This window comes from Vanessa atalanta, chromosome 24, assembly GCF_905147765.1.
Source record: "Vanessa atalanta chromosome 24, ilVanAtal1.2, whole genome shotgun sequence".
NCBI lineage: Eukaryota > Metazoa > Arthropoda > Insecta > Lepidoptera > Nymphalidae > Vanessa > Vanessa atalanta.
Window position 1 is genome coordinate 8185020 of NC_061894.1, and position 21976 is coordinate 8206995.

General features: G+C 32.4%; 1 protein-coding gene across 4 annotated transcripts in view; it reads left to right on the forward strand.

The window, feature by feature from the left end:
* LOC125073278 (rhophilin-2) overlaps positions 1-21976 on the forward strand; it is an 84862-nt gene that overhangs the window by 33361 nt on the left and 29525 nt on the right. Inside the window, exons 1-2 of one of the 4 annotated variants that reach the window (XM_047684036.1) lie at positions 2900-2978; positions 5396-5512. The exons of 2 other annotated variants lie outside the window; for them this stretch is intronic. In XM_047684036.1, coding sequence (XP_047539992.1) covers positions 5486-5512 — 27 coding nt within the window. In that variant the 5' untranslated portion in view covers positions 2900-2978; positions 5396-5485. Of the gene's footprint in view, positions 1-2899; positions 2979-5395; positions 5513-21976 lie in introns of those variants that run through there. One more of the 4 variants, XM_047684035.1, reaches the window with a different exon arrangement.

The window sequence follows — 21976 nt, forward strand, 5'->3', positions numbered from 1 at the left end:
ATAATCTGTGGAAGGAAGGTTGGAAAGCAAAACGCGCTTCGCCATTTTTATAGCCTTTTAGTATTCCGTGGCAAAGGAATCCTCTCTTCTAAAGAAGTTTGAAATAATGAATAATTTTATTCAAAACAATTAGTAAAATTAGACGTTCGAATGGAAAAATATAATTGTACCGTGAAGTTTTTATCAGAACTTATTAAGCAAATTTAAGTTGTTTAGTCAAATAGTGTTGTAGACTCTATTCCAACAATAACAGGAAAAAAGCCAAGTAAACAACATTTGACAGCAAATTGACGCGATGTGATTGGTTGCTCGATTAATCTTTGATAATCACTATGGATTTGCGAAAAAACGGCGCTTTAAACGTTGACGAAACTGTGATCGGAACTTTGGAAGTAAAATTGTAGTGGAAATAAGTGGCTAAGTGTAATAGTGTTGAATTATAAATAAAGATATATTAATCATACACTCTTAATAGTGCACAACATAGTTGAGTTATTAGCAAATCGCATGAAATACGTAAATCTAAGGTTTGTTTATCTTTTTTCCTACTTCTATTAGTATATATTATAGCAAAATTCAGCAAAATGTAAATCTAAGGTTTGTTTATATTTACTCCTGCTGCCATTGAATTATGGAAGAATATCGATTATCCAATTTAGTCAAAACCGAAATGTAATAATCACCAATCGTAATCTTAATATTTTGTTTTGATTAGTGCTATATCACCAATGAGTTTATCACCCTTAACATACTATAATACCTCACATAATATGTATATTGTAACTATGTCTAGGACATAAATAAATATAGGTTCCTAGGGCCGGCCACCTAGGAACGAAAAGATGAATAGTCCTACGTAAATTTTATATGAAATATTTTTGGCATTTATTAATTTCTGTTTTAAAAGTAAATGTAAACTAAAAAATATGAAATAAAGCAAATCAATAATGGTTACAAAAAAAAGGCAACCTGGTTTTATTAAGAAATTATCTTTACACTATATTTTAAAAAAGTATCTTTTATCGCATATTCTAAATAAATTCGCAAGAATAATGTTAAGAACGAAACAGCAAGCTACCTAACATAGATAATTAATATAATTAATTAATCGTTACTTGAATCTAACACCGATGCTTCGGTCAGGTGCGCTGTGCGGCGAGCTTCCGTGTTGACCGCCATGTCGTTAAGGGGAAGTTCATTTTAAAACAATTTCAATTTTAAATGAATTAGTAAAAAGTCTTCATTTATAAACTAGACTAGTAACAAACTTTTAGAGCTGTATATTTTTTAATTTAATAAACCATAATATCATTAATTGAATGATACACGATTTATTTCCGATTGTAATTGGAACACGAAATACAACTCGGAAACGAAGATTGACAAAATTCAACTTTATTACGAAAAAATGATTCATGGAAAATATCTTAAAATATAGCATTTATTATACGAATAATATGAACATTAACTTGTATTGATTTCAATAATATATCACTATTTTATATTTATATTGTCTATGGACAACGAACACTTACCATTTGCCCGTCTGCCTACTTATGTCATAACAAAATTACATCATTAAAATAAACAATAAACTTCGCCATTCTAGTCACTTAGCTTTCAGTACTATATATAAATACTTATATACTTTTTGAAAGGAAAAAAAATACAAAATTTTAATTATTATTATTAATCAAACGTTCTAAGGACAGTGATAAACGATACCCGTTGTAATTATATCGTAATACGACTTTTACATCAAGTTCTAATACTGGTAGGATATGTGAAGGTTCTCTGGGACCAGTCACTTGTCATATATCATATTGCCATGTACCAAATCTTTACGGTGTTTGATAACGAGTATTAAAACCTTTTTATATGAAAACTTTTTGATTACTTAATTAACCGAGTCATCCTGCAATGTGAATGTTTAATCTAGACATTGGAATTAAGACTTTTTCTTTATTTTCTGGAAAATTGATAACCAGATTGGAAGATGGGGCTAACTGATGGTAAGTGGTCACTGCTCATAGATTACAGATCATTTGTATTTTTAGAAAATAGCATTTTGGTGTTATTCATTGGTGATATAAGGGTTAATACCCTTATATTGCTTATGTTAACTTATTCGTATTGAATAATTATAGTTTTTTTTTTTTAATAATTTTTTGAATCATGTATTATAGCAGTAATGCATTGTATTGACTCGGTGCACCGCACACAACGGTACGCTTCGGTCAGATGCGCGCAAAGCTTCCGCCTTGACCGCAACTAGTTGCAGTTTTACCTTTAAATATTACAACTTACTATTTTTACTATTCTCCGACTATATATATATATATATATATATATCAACTTATAGTTACTTTAATGTTATTCGAAAAAAGATTCTTCCTTTTTAATTAATATTATACGTATCATTTAATATAATTACCTACCACGGCCTAATTATTTTCTTCCTTATCCATTCTTTATTATGAAAAACTAAATTTAAAAAATGTGTTGCTTTTGAAATGTAATGTATGTATATGTCTATTAAAGATCTGTTCACTCGTGAAGGTGCGCCCTTCCACTTTAAATTATCCTTACATGAAATAAAATTAGCAACCTTTTAAGCTCATCATTGTAAAACGCTCGCTAAAATAATTAAAAACCGACGACGTAGCATGTTACCTATAAGAGTATAATGTGTGTATAAAGTATGTTATAATAATGGTATTTAAATCTTAAATCATTACCGTTATATTTATATAAAAAACTTTTTTTTTTTTTTAATATTTAATAATTGAATTTATCTTAATGACTATTTGTATACAAATTATTAAAAATAAAAACAAAAAGAAAGCCTGGCCTTAACAACAGCACTCCCTGCTTGAAGCAATCAAGAGCCAAGCGAGCATTCTCCCGCGACCGCGACGCTATACACACGTACGTTCGAAAATCGAATACTTATTTTTTGTGCAGTGTTTTTAAACAGTGTAGGTTTAAATTAAAAAAAAATACTCCAAAATTTCGTCACTCCAGAAATGTCAATTTTTTTTTTTTAATTCGTTTGTGCTCTACTTTGTGCCAGTGACATAATTCACACGATTTAAGATATTAGTGCTAAGTGTAAAATCTATAAAAAAAACTGTTATATGTGTTTTTTTTCATTGAAAGTTAAATTTTAAAAAGCAATAAAGTTTAATATTGAATTTTAAAAAACGATATATATGTATAAACATAAAATATATTTAAAAAATAAGAAATTAATTAACAGAAAAAATATTAAATAAAATTTTAGTATTAACAAATTTCTCCTAATATTTATTTATATACAAGTGATGTAGAAAATATAAGCCATTATATAATGACCAGTAGTGAAACAACAGCTATGTTCACAAATAGAAAGGCTGTTTTTATAAAATCAATTATATTTTTAAATAGATTAAAACAAAATAAGCATTATAAATAATAGATATAAGTAAATATATTTTAATTATTACCGGAACCTGTATCATTAATAACTTATTTGTACAGATAAATAATAGACATAAAATAATTTACATTGAAATAAAAAAAAAATTATCGTGATTCTCACAGACGGATTTGGTATTAAAAAAAAAACGAACACTTCAAATAATCGCTATCGTCATTCTGTCAGCCATTTTGAAATTCAACAGTCATACTTTCTTAAATATCATCTTTGTTTTATTGGTATTTATTTACTTCACACTTTCCATTCACGAATGATTTGAAAAAAAAAAAATGTTTACTATGGCCCAGTTCTTTAGTTCAAACGACGCAACTTATTCTACTTTTAAAATAATTCGAAATTGTTCTAGCTTCCTACTATTATTCAATAACAAAAAACAAAAGTTATTGACAAATGAGACAAGATAACTTCTTATATTCTTATGAATCTACGTTTCTAGAGGTGAGAGATGTTTAAAGTACCACATAATCTAACCCAGGGTCCAAGCTCCACATGTAATAATATAGTCAGGGCCGGACCGTAAGTTTAGGGGGCCCTGGGCTAACACTGCTTAGGGGCCCACCGAAGATATATCTGAACGTAGACTTGAATTAAATTAATTGAATAGGTTTGATTAATTGCAGGACTCGCAGTGCTGCAAGCTATACGATCTGTTTAATTTAATAAAGTTTTGGATTCTTTCGCATTGTCGTCGATTTTTGACTTTGACTTGACTTAACTGAGGCCCCCTTGAGGCCCTGAGCTGAAGCCCAAAAAGCCATATGGTAGATCCGGCCCTGAATTTAGTAGCAAAATAGGGTTAACGCGTAAGTCTTAAAATCACAGTTACTTTCGCGTTTGTAATATTAGTTCTGTATTACATGCTTGGAATATCATTTCGCAACGTTTTAAAACCACGCTCAAGTGCTTAAAGCGACTAGACTAATCACACTTTACTTAAATGTATATTTGTAATACCATCACGGATCACAGAAAATCCCGTTTAGTTTATTTTGTGCGCTTAAAAAATAATAAGGATTAGGTTTTAAAGTCTGTGTTAAATATTTACTAACTTATGACAATAAATAAATGTTAAATATTTATTTTTAATAAAAAAACTTGATCGATATTTAGCAAAATATAATAAAAAGTGCAGAATATATCGTACAATTATTACAAAGAAAGTTTAGTATTTCTACTTGTGTTTAACAGAATAAAAACAAAAAAAAAAGATTTTGTGACATACGTTAATATGTGTTAGGAACATTACATATTATTAAAAAGTACTAAATAATATTTTACACTATGTAGTGGAATGAAAAGAAAACTAAGAACTCCATGGTGAATATCATTTTTTTTTCAAAGTACCTATATCTTCTTAATACTACAATTATTTAAAGCGGGATATTTACCATGTTTTTTTTTAATTTTATTTGGTGGAGCTCGATATTTCAACATTATCTATGAATGTCTAGTTCATGAGACTGTGACAAAAAAAAATCTTAATTTTAGTTTTATTAACGAACAACAGTGTACGTATTTTAATCAACTTAAATAAACATGGCGTTAATATTATTATTTACAAAACAGAAAAGTCATTGACTTAATACTTGAAAGATATTAATGCGTTTTAAACTATTGTAATAAAAAAACGTTTTATCTAAGTCGTAATAAACTCGAATGTCCATAATTTATTTCGCAAATATTTTTCGGCTGTCTGTGTATTACTTAAGTCGCTATTACATATGAATGTTTAAATTTATAAATATAAATAATTATGAATATATTAATAATAAATAATCTGTGATGAAAGATTAAAAATAAAAATGTTACTCGATTTACTCAAAAATTGTTTCAAAAACAAAGATACTTATTTAAAAAACACATTTAGCAGTTATTTTGTTAAAGAATTTAATTGTATTATTTGTTCGATATTTAAAGGTGATAAAAATACGAGATTGTCAGTCGAACAGTTTTTGTGTTTTGTGATGTGAACTAAATAGTGAAAAATAAAACTAAATTGGCGGGAATATGATGAAAATGGCGTCAGTTATTATGGTGAGATATTACTTTAAGACCATTATTTAATTTAATATTTATTAATAAGTAGTTATGTGTTATTGACAAAAAATATAAATGACGATATTAAAGCGTTATTATTTTGAGCACAAATCGTTCGACCGAAACTTGTTAAGAAAGTACTACATGATGTTAAATGTTTTATCCAAGTCCCTACTTATTATCCTAGCACTTAAACTTATTAAAATTACATTTGGTATTTTGTAATGTATATGATAAGCAAAGATTGTTTGAAACACATAAATGAACATCATACTTAAACCAACTTTGTGAAAATGTTCGGAAAAAATCTTATTAAGTGTTAAAGAGTAAGAAGTATAGGAAGTAACACCCGTGATACACTTAACACACACATTGAATTATCACGACATTTTCTTCTAGGCAGGGCCTAACAAAAGTTTAGTTGGAATTTGTTGATAAGTATTGATATTGATTCTGAACGAATTAAAAAAAATAGAAGTGCCGATATAGAACCTTTCTAAGAAGTTTACATGTGTCAAATAAAATTATGCCACATGTGTATTCCCCACTAACTGGATTTCGAACACGAGCACGTGATGAATTATAAATACAAATTAAGCACCTGAAAATTTAATAGTACCTGTTCTAGTTTCAACCTCTAATAGAGTCTGCGGTGCTTATGTATTAACGGCACCGCGATTAAAGGCGCCATTATAGGTTTGGTTTTTTTTATGTAAAATTGACGCTATTTTGGTGCGGTGGTGTAAGTCCCGATTCAGCTTCTTAGATTCACGTATCACTGCTCATGGGCAATGTCGGCTCTCTTATTTTTTATGGCATTGGTTTGCGGACGAGCATATGGGCCATTGATGGTAAGTGGTAACCACCGCCCATAGACAAAGGCACTGTAAGAACTATTAACCATTCCTTACATCACCTGTGCTCCACCGACCTTGGGAACTAATATGGTATGTCCCTTGTGCCAGTGATTACACTGGGTCGCTCACCCTTCTAACCGGAACACAACAATACAGAGTACTGTTATTTGGTGGTAGAATATCTATATCTCGAACATTTGAATGAAAATTTCAGGTCTTAATTAACTCAATGCAAAATAAACAAATTCATTTCTCAAACATAGACATAAGTTCGATTTTTGAATTATTTTTTAGAAATTAAACTAAAAATACGACTTGGTACATTTTACTTTACGCTGAACGCATTATATAGCTAGCAATAGCTTTACATATAAAGAAATGATAGCAAAGAAAATCTCGTACGGGTAATAGACCTCGGAATACAAGGTTCGTATCTCAGCCACGTTTCCTGTATATATAAATAAATACAGCCGTTGAACTTTGAAAGAAACCGTGGAGAGGTTATTCATACTAATTAAATTATATAATTCTGTTACATGTGTTCGAGATTAAAAGACTCGGACAAAGTTTGACTGATCGCCATCAAAATTGTCGTATATTGTCTATTCCAATCAAATAAAAAAATAAAGATAAACAAACCTTCAAATTAAGTATACAGCTATATTGTACACTACTTATATAACCAGTTCTCCATTAATATTTCGCTTAGTTACTTATTTCCACGTCAATTTTGCTTCCAAAGTTCGGGAACAGGTTCGTCGACATTCAAAACTACAATGAATGAATATCATAGAGTATTCAAGCTCCCGACCAATCATATCGCGATAATTCGATGTCTCATCTAAGCCACCCACTTAAATACAGGACCGGATTTGAGAGTCTGGAGGCCCTGTGTAATAAAGGGATGAAGGCCCCTAATTATTATTTTACAAATTAATTTAAATAATTATAAAACATACTTAATTTAGTATCACTAAAAGAAAATGCTTAAATAATATTAAAACGATTCGACTCCATGAATCTCAACGATCATTGCACTTGATTGCATAATGTCTCTGACCGGCCGCATCGATTTATAGTCTGGTCTATCCTAGCCCAGCGCTGCCTAGCCTGGCCTAGACGAGTTTTCTAATCTGTAAGCAATTTAAAATGCGGAATTCCGTTTCCTAATTACTTTTAATGGCTTGATGAGTTCTGTTTATATAATTCAATATATTCTTTATTCTAGATATATAAAGCACTAGTAGTCCGCCCTGGCTTCGCACGTATGCCATTTACTAATAAATAAAATGATATAATATGAATTTAATTTATATTCTATAGAGCTCAGGAATACCAAACTTTTCTACCAGAATAAACTTAAAGTTGGATCATTCATTCCGAAGATACAGACAAATTCTACCTATATATAATATTCGTATAAATTTATATAATTACATGACTCGATTTACCCGTGACTTTGTCCGCCATATAAAAAAATCAGCCTGTAAACCACTGTTCAGCTCAAGCTCCTCGCTTCTTAAGAAACACGTTTCAAGCTTATTCGACCACTGTGCTCTATTGCAGGTTGATGTGCTTATTAAATTATAAATTCTAAGCTTCCAAGTGACGGCTTGTATAAGTAACATGATGACCAAATTTTTTTTTTTTTTACCGAAGCAGATTCCTTTATTTGAGAACGGACATGTTAGGTCTCTTGTGCCTGTAACACTGTCTTACTCGCCCTTCAAGCCGAAACATTACAATACTTAGTACTGCTATTTGTCGGTAGAATATATTATAAATTAGTGGTACGACCAGACGGACTTGCACAAGACCTACCACCAACCAATACGCCCGTAACCAATAGAAAGAACCAACCCAAGACTAGTGAAACTGTTGAATTGAATAATAATAGTCGCTCAATGTCTATAAAAAAGCAACGATTTTGTCTCAAATCGAAACCCAAAATCTTCCAAAAACCCATCATGCAATATAGTGTATCTTTAACGGTATAAGTAAGTAGGTTACAATAACCGGTTACGTTGTGAGGTTCCGCTGAACTTTAACTCATTAAATATAATCTATTACGAGCTTTTATTCGACTCAAGTTACTAAATATCGGTCAGTTTTGGATCTCTTCATACTATATACGATCTACAATGTATACAGGCATTGGTGGTCACTTACCATCCGGTGGCACATTTGCCGTCTGCCAAACGATGTCATTAATAATGCTTTTTAAGGATTTAATAGCACACAAGACCGAAGTATGTATACGAAGTTAGTCAGAAACGTTTCAAATAAATGTTACATTTTTATCCCTTTTTTTTCTCACTACAGTTTTTTCTCACCCTTTTTTTTCACACTAGTACACCGAAATACCCACTAAAAAATCAGCGGTACCTTCTCCGAAACTTCGGCGGTCGCCACGTGCTCGCTTTCACATGCTACCATGACGAACGTAAAGCATCCTATAAATCCGTTTCAATTATGATAAAAATCAATAAATAACCTAAATCTAAAACAGACTGTTATCTACAAATAACTCAAAACTTTGTCGATTATACTCGCGCTGCTAAAACATACTAAAATTAATTCACTCACCCGTGTACCGAAACCCATCAAAGTAAATGAAGCAACGATCGAGAGCCAGTCGGTTCTGATAAAGCAAAAATAGAAGGTCATCTTGCTTTCGTAACTTCCGTTCGTTTACGAAATCGTTTCGTAACTTTAATAGCATTACAGAATAATCTCTTGTAAACGCTTGCGATTATCAAGATTCCATTTGGACCGAGGGTCAAAGTGTTCCGAAGCTTTCGCGATAGAGGTTAGTGTCATCATTCTGTAGTTCCAGACAATTCGACACCACCTCGCTCAACGGTTTTGGAATCTTGATGTCTCATAATATCGATTGTAAGCATCAATAGTGCAATGGTTAAATGGCTTAATCCTGCTTAATTAGGTTTGATCTTGACTCCTTAAGTTATTGTAGTCCCCACTCCTAGCACAAGCTTTTAGCCTATTTGGAGAGGTAAATAGAAGTATTAGTATTATTCCTTGTAATGGAGCCGAGATGGTCCAGTGGTTAGGACGCGTGCATCTTAACCGATGATTTCGGGTTCAAGCCCTGGCAAGCACTACTGAATTTTCAAGTGCTTAATTTGTGTTTATAATTCATCTCGTGCTTGGCGGTGAAGAAAAACATGAGACACGTGGGGAAACCTGCATGTGTCTAATTTCAACGAAATTCTGCCACATGTGTATTCCACCAACCCGCATTGGAGCAGCGTGGTGAAATATGCTCCAAACCTTGTCCTAAAAGAGAGAGGAGGCCTTAGCCCAGCTGTGGGAAATTTACAGGCTGTTAATGTTGTAATGGAGCATTAATAATATTTTTTAAAAAAAATTATAATGAATGTTATTTTGTGTATTTTTAATTTTGGATTATTTTATTTTTTTGACACTGAATAATTGATATTATTTATAATCAAAACTGATTTTATAAATTGATTTATATTGTTAAATTTTAATAAGGAATTATTACAATAATGTAGTGGTAGTCAACTTAACTAACGCATTGGATTACTGTAATGTTAGATAAGTCTTTTTTGTTTTCTAAAAATAAAATAAATAAAAATAAAATCTAGACTGGAATCAGTGTAGGAATTTATCTATTCAATTTCTGAATAACAGTATTCCAATGCGGTTAGCATGGAATGGGTTAATCCATCATTACTAGCGCTATGTCAATAATTACAATCCGATAGTCTCAGAATGGACCTTTCATCTCACCACCGAATGAACAAAAATCATTTAAAAATTCATACAAGAAATATCTTCATGATTAAAATAAGGATTAAACAAAAAAAAAAAAAACGATTTTGAAATTGTCGAGGTATCTATTGATTCGTAAAGAGTTTTTGTTGAACCTTGATAGTACTGTCAACGTCGATACGTAAAATCGATGTTTTATAAACATCGATGTTCTAAACATTAAATGTATGTACAACTTGAATACAATTACGATTACATGATTTTTGTTTACTCGTCCGGTTTGTGGAAGCGATATTGATCGTATTGCATCTATAATGGTCAAGCGTTGTCATTGTTTTCGTAACGTGACCCGAATACGTTCCATATAAACCTTAAACTGATCTTGTTTTTATTTTATCTGTTTAAAAAATTTAAATGAATTCAAAAAAAGAAGGATGTCTATTTTTATTTTTAAATATATTCACTGATTTCACGGAAAATGCTTGAATGATGTGGACGATTTTAAGTGTTATTATTATAGTACGTCTGAACATTGCCCTGTATATTTGTTTCGAAATCTTCTTTACGCAATTATGGTATAATTGCGTATTTTATAACCCGGTAGCGATAGATGGCGCTGATTGAAAATGCCACTTTCCTGAATCGCGCTTTGAAGATATTCACTACTGGATATATATAGTGTAAAATGTTATATTTCATGCGATTTTCTTGCCGTTTCTTCTCGCTGGAACCTGCTTTCCGAAACGGTGGTAGTATTTAAATATGGACGATTCAAAAACTCTTCATTGTGATGTTTACTTAAATAAAATTTATTTGATTGAGGCATCCTTGGGACGCGCGTATTCTGAACCTTTAAGTGGGTTCCCAACATAAAGGTTTGAGTAATTTAATTTGCCCCGTCACATACGCTATAGAGGCCGTTATGGTCAAAAGCTTACAGAGTTCGAAGAAAAAACGATTGATTAATTACAACCGTGAGTGGGAAGCACTTCCCTAGTTTCATACACGATTTGATCCTTAATAATACTTCCGTGTAAAAAGTATTCTCAAAAAGCAACTTTGAAACATAATCTTACAGTATTATATTAAATATAAAGCTACTGTCGGTGATGCGAACAGTTCCATAACTTCTCCTGTATCCACATTGAAAAAAGAAATAAATGTTCATTTCTTTGCAAATTACTTAACAGATTTTCCAGTAACTGATCGTATATTTTCGTATTTAGCTGCTCATAAATAAGCACCCAAAAATATTCTCTAAAACTATTTTGCCTGACATCTATCTTATGTGTAGGGTTTATATAAAACGTTAAAATATTCACATATAAGGGCCCTTTACGACTTTCTTTTATTTCATAATATTTATTACATTAAAATGAACGCATCGCTTTAATTCGTTAATATTTACATAATCTGTATGTCACATGTTTTGAAACGTATGATTTTCCGCGGCTGCGCAACAGAACTGGAATTTTCGGCCCAGTTTAATAACTCTATATCATTTACTGTTTCCGGACGAATAGTCGGTTACGAAAAGTTTATTACTAAAGCGAGCTATTAAAACTTAAACTCGTTATTATATACACTAGCCGCCCGTCACGCCTTCACACGGGTTAAATATACAACCTTTATATGGAAGAGCGAACATAAAAGGAATTTTTTTCTTCTGGTAGGAGAGTTGAAATTCTCAACTTTTCTCTGCTATAATTTACTTCCTCTTGAATTGCTGTTTATGGATATAATCCGCATTGGGACGGCACATTCGACACAGCGGAAAGAGTTCATGCTCAGGATCAACAGCTTTACCTGCTTGCTGAGGTACTTCAAGTACTTCAATACAGCTTCCCAACTGTGGGCTATTAATGAAAATATATCGACACGAAAATCCAATAACATTGAATCTTCCCGATCTGGAGTTTGCACCAAGAAGTTGCCACTAACGCAACGAGAACACATACTAGCTAACTTTTAATGGCTATAGATTAAATATAAGGAAATAGCTACCGTACCAACATCGTACCATATTCCACCACGCTGCTCCAATGCGGGTTGGTGGAATACACATGTGGCAGAATTTCGTTGAAATTAGACACATTCAGGTTTCCTCCCGTTTTCCTCCACCGCCGAGCACGAGATGAATTATGAGCACAAATTAAGCACATGAAAATTCAATGGTGCCTGCCTAGGTTTGCAAGATGCACGCGTTCGAACCACTGGGTCATCTCGGCTTTATTTCCCGATTAGCAAACTCTAAAAAACACCTCAAAAAAGTTTCATATTTTATGTAATTATTATAATTATTTATCTTTCGTAATGCAATTCTATACTTAGAAATATTAGATATTTATTTTTAATATTATTGCATATATCTGTGATAAAGATAGCTGTCCGTTCTGACTTTGTACGAGTAAAATACACACGAAGTTGCTCCTCCCATTTCTCCCTTTGAAGTTGAAATTGTCAAATATCTCTAATTATTGAGCGTCGACGTCATGCTGAATTTCAAGTCAATCGGACCTATAGAGTCGGATCTCGTGTTTAGTCAGTTAGTGGTATTTCGCTTGTATGTATATGTACATATAATCCTACTTTCACTCCCCCAAATCGCTATATTACAGAACAGCGCTACAAAATTGATTGATTAACATAATTAGTTAATTAAACATGTCAATTGTGTGTTAAAATTGAATGAACATTTAACACATTGAAACTCTTTGGTTTATTATGTACATTGGATTTCATTCACACATACTAGAAGTTAAACTTATAAAATAGTATCTATCTCTTTCTCTCTCCTTCATATCTTCTCTCTCATAACGAAATGTGCTTCAACGTGACGAACTCCTAAAACTTTACTCTCAATATCCCAACTAACGAATATCGAATCGCTGTATAAGAAGTGTCACTTCAAAAAGTATATTATACATACAGACGCAATGAGAACTACTCCTTAATTTAGTCGGCTAATAAAAAGATTTACGCCTCAGTGTCAACACAAGAGAGAGGTGTCATTTCTCCGCCCGAATTACTTAACAGAGCGAGACAGGTTACTTATTAGTAATTTTCGTTATCTGTTATAAATAATTCGTTAAATAAAGTATATTACAAAGTATCCCACTGCTGGGCTAAGGCCTCCTCTGCCTTTAATGAGAAGGTGTAGAGCTAGGTCTAAATCTTCGCCCCAATGCTGGTTGTTGGATAAACATATGGAACAATTTCATTGACATTAGACACTTGTATGTTTCCTCACGATGTTTTCCTCAGCACGAGATGAATTATAACAAATTCAGCACATAATAATAAACACGTGCATCCTAACCGTGAGATGAATCTTATTATTTAGCCTATTCAAGCTAAGGAAACTTGCTTCTAGCGACCCGCCGCATACATCGTGGATACACCATCTTCGGTTGCAATTTATTAATAAAAAAAATATATCATATAAATATAATACGCTATATAACTCAGGAATAATGTATCTATCTACCAGTGAAAACGTTTTCATATTTAGGTCATTGGTTTTTGATTATCCCATGCATATATACAAACTTTTTGTCTCTTTTTAATATAAGTATAGTTCTCGAACTTTATGGAATACAATTATTTTTACTATAACGAAATAATATAAATAATGTTTTTATTATATTTGATTTATTTAAAATCCATTTAAAAGATATCGAATGTGTAGTACAAATTGCGTAATTGCTTTTTAAATACCAGAACAACGCTTATGCTCTAAAAATCATCTTGTTTTAATTCAGCTGAGATAATATCAGATAACAAAACAACTAGTCCAGTCTGGCTGTTTGTTACCAACATTACATACGTTAACAGTCTGTAAATTTCCCACTACTGGGCTAAGGCCTCCTCTCCCTTTGAGAAGGTTTGGAGCATATTCCACCACGCTGCTTCAATGCGGGTTGATGGTTACCCAGGTGGCAGATTTTCGCTGAAATTAGACACTTGCAGGTTTCCTCACGATGTTTTTCTTTACCGCCGAGCACGACAAATTCAGTGGTCTTGCCTGGGCTTATACCCGTAATCAACGGTTAAGATGCACGCGTTCTAAACTGGGTCATCTCGGCTCTTTTTTGTTTGTCACGTCATATCGTCTAAACCACCGAATCAGTCGTAATTATGGACGTAGCGTTTTACTAAATGAGCCTTTAACAAATGATAACCGGTCATCATTGCCCGTAGACGTTTTGTCTTGCAGTCTTATAAAACTAATCACCCGCTATTGCAATCCAAACTTTTGTAACTAAGATGTTATGTTGTGCATATGTATTTGCTTACTCAGCCTTCTAACCGAAACATTGTATTGCTATTTATAATATTTATTTATTTATTGAAAAAGTTACACCCAACACCATCAACTTATCACGACGCACTTAAAATTAATCATACTTAAACTCAAAATCCTTATTCAACATAGAAGCATTATACTTACTTATTGATAGATAAAGGTGTAAACAATATGTGGTGAGTTGACGGTACCTTCCCAGACTCAAAGCCTAGTTCATTGGAATCGATTAATTATATAAAAATTTTTGATTGCCAATAAAAAATCGATGTCGTTAAAAATCTGACTATAAATCAACCTGTTACCTCTACATATATCAAGCATTATGTAAATAATTTCCAATTACTTAATAATTTGTGGCAGAGCTCGGTTAAAAGAAATACATAACAGGTGGCATACTTTTATCTTATTATATATATATATATATACATATATGTGTATATTCTCCTAGTGGCGCGCCTTGTTAGACCGACTCGTTTGTCGTATGTTTTAACACTTTATTGTAAATTAGTTAAACGCGTGTTAGGGGGATCGTAGGTTTCAGGTGTAATGCATGTCTTTCCTTGGAGTTCAAGCTTGCTTCTTAGAAAATTTCATGTAATTCGGTTGTGTGGTTAAGCCTTGAAAGCATAACAAATAGACAGACAGAGTTACTTATAATTTTATCAATATGAATATTTATTAATAATATTAAGTATTATAAGGATCAGTTTTACACCCGTGTCTCCTCTTTCTAGATACCCATTTGCACATTTTCAAATTCAAATTTGAAGAACTTCCATAAATAACAATTTAACCCAAACTTTACCTCCTTGAATGTGTAAATTAAAAATGACGTTTTTCTTAAATTTAAACTGATTTCGAACCACGTTTCATTAAACATGATTTCAAAGGTTTACCCGTGAAATAGTAACAGACAGACAAACAGGCAGACAGACTATTTACTTTCGCTCGTATATCTTGTATATGTGATAGCGAATTAAAAAAAAAAACGTATTTCAAATATTGTCAAATCACGCGAGCCATGATCTTCGACGCTTTCTCTTAAACATGGAGAGATATTTTGTAATATTCATTCGGTATTATGAAATGGATACCGCGTATTGTTAGATAAAAATATAAAACTTCAACTGTGTTTTAAAATCAAAATGTACATCGCGAAAATTACCAAACACAAAATTTTTTCACAAAACTGTATTAAGTGAAGCTACCACTGGTTCAGAATGTAGATTCTACGGAGAACGGCAAACTCAGTAGTTACTCTTTTTCAAAATTTAAAATACAAAGTTATGTTAGTTGAATACAATTATATATGTATATAATATATCCTGCCTGGAAGTCAAACAAGTATTAGCTCCACGTTTTTTATCATCTATATATCTAATTTAATAAATTAAAAATATCTGCAGAATTTTTGTATAGAAAGGATACCTTGACCCAAGAAGGTTTTATTGACTTTGCGGAGTCGGAATATTGGGGTAAGAAGCTCACCCCAACGTCTCGTGTACATACAATAACAACTCTAGTAGTTAGATACAAGGCCGTTAATCCCAAGGCTCTAGATTCAAACCCAAGGCCTAGCATTAAATACTAAGTTTCCGTCATCGTACAGATAATAATAGTTCTCCAATTTCCTAAAATCCATTCGCACCGAATTTTTACGTTATTAAATAAATTTATTTATTTACCAAATGACAGCTCTCTAGATTCGTAGTTTTGTTTGTGTCAGTCAGGTCAAACTATTGTATGAGTATAAAACAGCGTTGCAGAACTATCGATAGTTGACCTCGAAAACTATTCAGGATATCGATAGTACTATCGATAGTATGTTTGTGATCAATACTATCGATAGTATCGATAGTATCGCTATCTCTCTGTAAGCAATACTATTGGGAGCAGCGATACTATTAATACTATCGATAGTATCGATAGTTTTGATTAAAAGTAATGGTTTTTGCAGTACTATCGATAGTATTGACACGTGACTATACTATCGATAGACTCTTTATACTAACGCTAACACCTTAACTATCGATATGAAACACTAGTATAAAATAACGAACACGCACACAAACGCACACCGGAATTTTATATATATATAAAGACAAAGATAATAAACAATTTCTATATCGTTCGCTATATTTATTTACCGTTAAATTTCATAACAATATACAATCGAAATCCAATCAATTATGTTATTTATGGCCATCGTAATAGAACACAATTATAATTTCAACACGCAATTAATAGAAACTTGAGTAATTATCAAAACGCTTCGGCCTTGAAGTTCGTACAGTATACGATTTGTTTTGCCTTAAAAATAAATGAATTAAAATCAAAATATTATATTAATTATGTACTTTTAATTTGCTCTGGTAATTTATAATAATACTTGGTATTGTTGTGTTCCGGTTTGACAACATCACTTGCTTCGCCAATGCGCCACCAACTTTGGTAACTAAGATGTTATGTCCCTTATGCCTTTACTTACTGACTCACTCACCCTTCAAACGGGAACACAACAATACCAAGTATTGCTGCTTGGCGGCAGAATATCTGATGAGTGGATGGTACCTACCCAGATGTGTTTGCACAAGAAAGTATTATGTTCAGTTTTTTTGTTCTTTTTACATTAGCAGCCTGTAAATTTCCCACTGCTGGGCTAAGGCCTTCTCTCCCTTTGAGGAGAAGGTTTGGAGCATATTCCACCACGCTGCTCCAATGCGGGTTTATGGAAGACACATGTGGCAAAATTTCGTTGAAATTAGATACATGCAGGTTTCCTCACGATGTTTTCCTTCACCGCCGAACACGAGATGAATTATAAACACAAATTAAGCACATGAAAAATTAATGGTGCCTACCTGGGTTTGAACCCAAAATCATCTGTTAAGATGCACGCGTTCTAACCACTGGGCCATCTCGGCTCAAATTATGTTCAGTACAAGTAAGTTATTGAGTTTATCACAAACGTTGACACAAGCCGACTCGTGAAAGGTTTATTTATGTATGTTTGAAAGTTGTTGCCGAACTTAACGACGTTTGTGGTGAAGATAAGTTTATGATGAAAGTAAACACATTAAAAAACATCCACTTTGATCTACGTAATCATTCAGGTTATTCTGTAACAATTAACTCGAAACTCACCGCTGGAAACGAGCTTGAAATGTCACAACGTGATATGCGACGTTGAGAGCCGAGATGGCCCAGTGGTTAGAACGCGTGCATCTTAACCGATGATTTCGGGTTCAAACCCAGGCAGGCACCACTGAATTTCATGTGCTTAATTTGTATTTATAATTCATCTCGTGCTCGGCGGTGAAGGAAAACATCGTGAGGAAACCTGCATGTGGCTAATTTCAACGAAATTCTGCCACATGTATTCCACCAACACACATTAGAGCAACGTGGTGGAATATGCTCCAAACCTTCTCCTCATAGGGAGAGGAGGCCTTAGCCCAGCAGTGGGAAATTTACAGGCTGCTAATGTAAAATGTAATGGTATGCGACGTTTACTGTTAATAATGATTATAAAACTTTATAGGACACACGTATCAAAATCGCTGTACATCGGTTGTCAATATTTAACGAGTGAGATACGAAGTGATATCTTACAGAATCGTACTACAGCATCTACAATAATAAATACTATAATAATGAAAATTAAATTTGAAAACAGGAGTTATTGTTTTTAATGGATTGTGTAATATCTAACTTGACTAGGTCACTTATCGGATCTAGATCTTATGGTATTATTTGTAACAAAATAAAAGTAAATTATTTAGTAATTTTATTCAAAAATAAATCTTTAATACATACTTATGCTAGATCTGATTACATCTGATGACCAACCCCTAAGCCGTGAGCGAAACCACGGATGACAACTTGTCAAAAATATATGCATATAAATTTTTCGTAGACTTCGAATAGGATTAACTAATAAACTAAATAATCAAAACGGTCACAACTACGAAAACAACAAAACTATACCAATGTATTAATTTCCCTATTTCGATTTTCCTCTCCCGTATCTCGAGCGAAAGCAGCCCAACTCCAAAAACGGTAAAAAACCACTATCAGCTTTTCATTAAATATTTAATTACGGCCGTTCGTACAAGATAAGCCTGTAATTGAGTAAGTAATTGCGATCCGAGTCGAAAGTAGAATGACCATGGACCATCCGCACTTTCTAACGATCACCATACAACTTACTTAGAAGTACTAAATAATCTTCAATTATTCATTGTATTTTTATTGTGTGTGGTCAAGCCTTTGTATAATAATAATAATTATCATTTGAATAAGTAACAGGATAGACAGTCCCACCGTTGGGCTCAGACTCTCAGTTTAAGAAGATAAAATAAATAAACATAAGCCATCTAGAAAGAATTGTCTTTTTTTTTAAACCAGAAGTATTGGCACAAGTATGTAAAAAACTTCAGTTCTTTAAATTAAGATAATGTCGGAATATAGTAAGTGGGGATTGTAAGAAATATTACCTACTCCTTTCAACACATGTGCGCCTTGGAAACGAAACAAACTCTTCAAACCGGAACACAGCGATACTTAACTAAGGAAGAAAGTCCGACTTCGCTGAGTCAATACATCAACATGGCCTATTATAAAATTTAAAACTCAATGTCATAAAAATATCGTCAAATTATCTACATATATATACATTAAAGTTAAAAAAATCGTGTCCTTAGTACTGATTTCTAGGCATTATATAAATATAATTTTTTGTACTTTACTGACATCCTCTGTAATAAAAAATGGTCGAAAAGAGTAACAACTGAGTTTCTTGCCTTTTTCGGTAGAATCTTTTCTCCGAACCGGTGGTAGCTTTGTATGACATTTAAGTACTACTCTTACGATCCTTCTCCGACAAAGAATACTCTGATTTGACTAAGTGGTGCATTCATTGTATTCATATTATTCAAATGGTAATTGCCTCTTATATATATATATATATATATATATATATATATATATGTGTATTAATTGCCTCTATTTACATTTAGTAATATATATTGTCTATTTTTTCCTCAGGTGTGTTTGTACTTTTTTTCAATTGTTAAATATTCGTGGCCTTTATAAACTGTAGGCACAGCCCCGAGTAAGAGTAAAGAGCAGCCGGACATTTCCAGACTGTAAGTTTTTGTTTGAGTCGCGATATTTCACAAACGAATAAAAATGCGTACTTTCAAGTTATTTTCGATTAATTATAAAACAATTACATTTCCTTTATTGGTAAACTATTAACCGACATTTCGTTATTATATGTATATATAGGTAATAAAGTGCAATTGTCTTTAGGTACATAAATTACGTATAAAATATATTTTATGTCGTGGTTCTAAAATCAATTTGAGCTTTATCCCACTGGTATAAGTGTGTTTATTGGCGTATTTTTTTTGATTAGATATTATACAAATACTAATATTCTCTACTGAACAGCATATAATAAAATAAAGCAGTTATAAGTGCAAAGGTTAGATATCTCTTCCAAACAAACTTTGGGCGTAGAACTCGAAGAAACAGCGGTTTGAAAGTTATTTGAAGATATTTATAGTATACTAGCTGTGACCGAGACTTCGTGCGCGATTGATTTAAACAAAAAGTTATTATTGTAGCCTAAGTTACTCCTTATTACATCAGCTATCTACCAGTGAAACTCGCGTCAAAATCGGTCCAGCCGTTCCAGGGATTAGCCGGAATAGACAGACAGAAAAAAAATTAAAAAAATAATTATTATATTAAATTATTATAGTATATGTACCGTTTATACATACATATGCATTTAGTAAAAAGCTGTTATTTTAATATCACAAAACAGACACTCCAATTTCATTATATGTATGTTTAGAAGATAAGTTTACACTTCCAAACTTTATTTTTAATTATTTTATATAACACAAATATATTCGTCTCGAAAATGTTTTAAAAATAGAATATAATATATAGGACCTACGCCATCTAAAATTCCATACGAACAAGGCAAAGGCACAAATCGACTAAAAAAAAAACAAATAATTTCATCCATCTAGAAATTATGTTAACCGGTCTCTTAACATACATTATCTCATTTCCAAATATAGAATAAGAACTTATTCCGATGATCGAAATAAATTACTCTTCGAAGTCCATCCGTCTTTAAAAACAATATCTATTAAACAAACTAGCATTCTTTGAATAGACAGCCTTCGCGACTTGAATTAATAACGTATTGTTTACTGATCTATAATATAATTTACATAGTTATTATTAACATTAAAGCCTTAATTATATACAAATATAACTTTAAAAAAAGTTACTGTACAAATCAAGACCGCGTGGAATGGTGGCAAGAATTCCGAGGCAATAAGGAATAACAATTTACTTGGTGGTATGGCATTGTGCAAGCCCGTCTGGGTAGGTACCACCCACTCATCAAATATTCCACCGCCAAACAGCAGTACTCAGTATTGTTGTGTTCCGGCTTGAAGGGTGAGTTAGGCTAGTTAGAACGATTAATATTTCATACAGCGCCACTGTCTATGGGCGGTGTCGGTGTTTATTTTTGCCTGTCTGCCTAACTATTATATAAAATATATATAACGGGACGCGGTTATTTTGGTTGTTGATTTGGATAATTAATGAATCGAGTTGGCAATAATGTTTGATGGCTGATTTACTTATAAGAGCGGGTCACCCCGAATGGTGTTGTAAGTGTTGTGGCAAGGCGAGTCGTTATTTGACAAGATGGTTGCTTGCAAACCCATTTGCTCTTAATCGAGATGAATTATTGTAATCCTTTTATATTTCTGTGGTGTGCGATTATTGAATCAATGAATAGTGATTAGACGATATTAAATACGTTTTATTTTGTGAATATCTCCATTGCACGCCCACATAGTCATCCAAATGTCGGATCAATCCCCGAACGAGCCTCCGAGCATCCTGCTCCTCCGACAAAGGAATAGTAGTAGCGCCCATATTGTAAACAAAGAATTAGTCAATTTGTATCTTGTAAAGAAATATTGTGGAAATCCAAGGCTACAATAAGATGCAATAACTATTAAATTAACAATGAGAAGAAAAACAATAGTATTACGAAATAATTGAACAACATTTTGATACAAAAATCACTGATACATATCGAGAACAGTACGGTATTGATATAAACCATAGTCCTTATTGTGAACGGTATAAGGACAATAATGCACTATAATTTAAGTCGTAATAGAATCTAAACTATTTGCCGAAAAACAATGGATTCTGTAATACTAGATATCATTATATACAATGAGGATTATTTCTTTGGAAATTTTGAGCGTAAAAAATCCTACTTCAAGATAAAGGCTCTGCTTTACTTTTTAAGAAGGGTATGGCTTATTCCGCTACGGTACTTCAATGCTGGTTAGTGTTTATAATAAAGTATAATTTTAATGTTGAAATAGTTCTTCAATAATTCCTATATCCATAACGAATTTGCCATGACTACGTCACGAGTTGACAGACCAAATTGGAGAGCTAAGAGAAGGAGACCGGCATGAGCACTCAGCG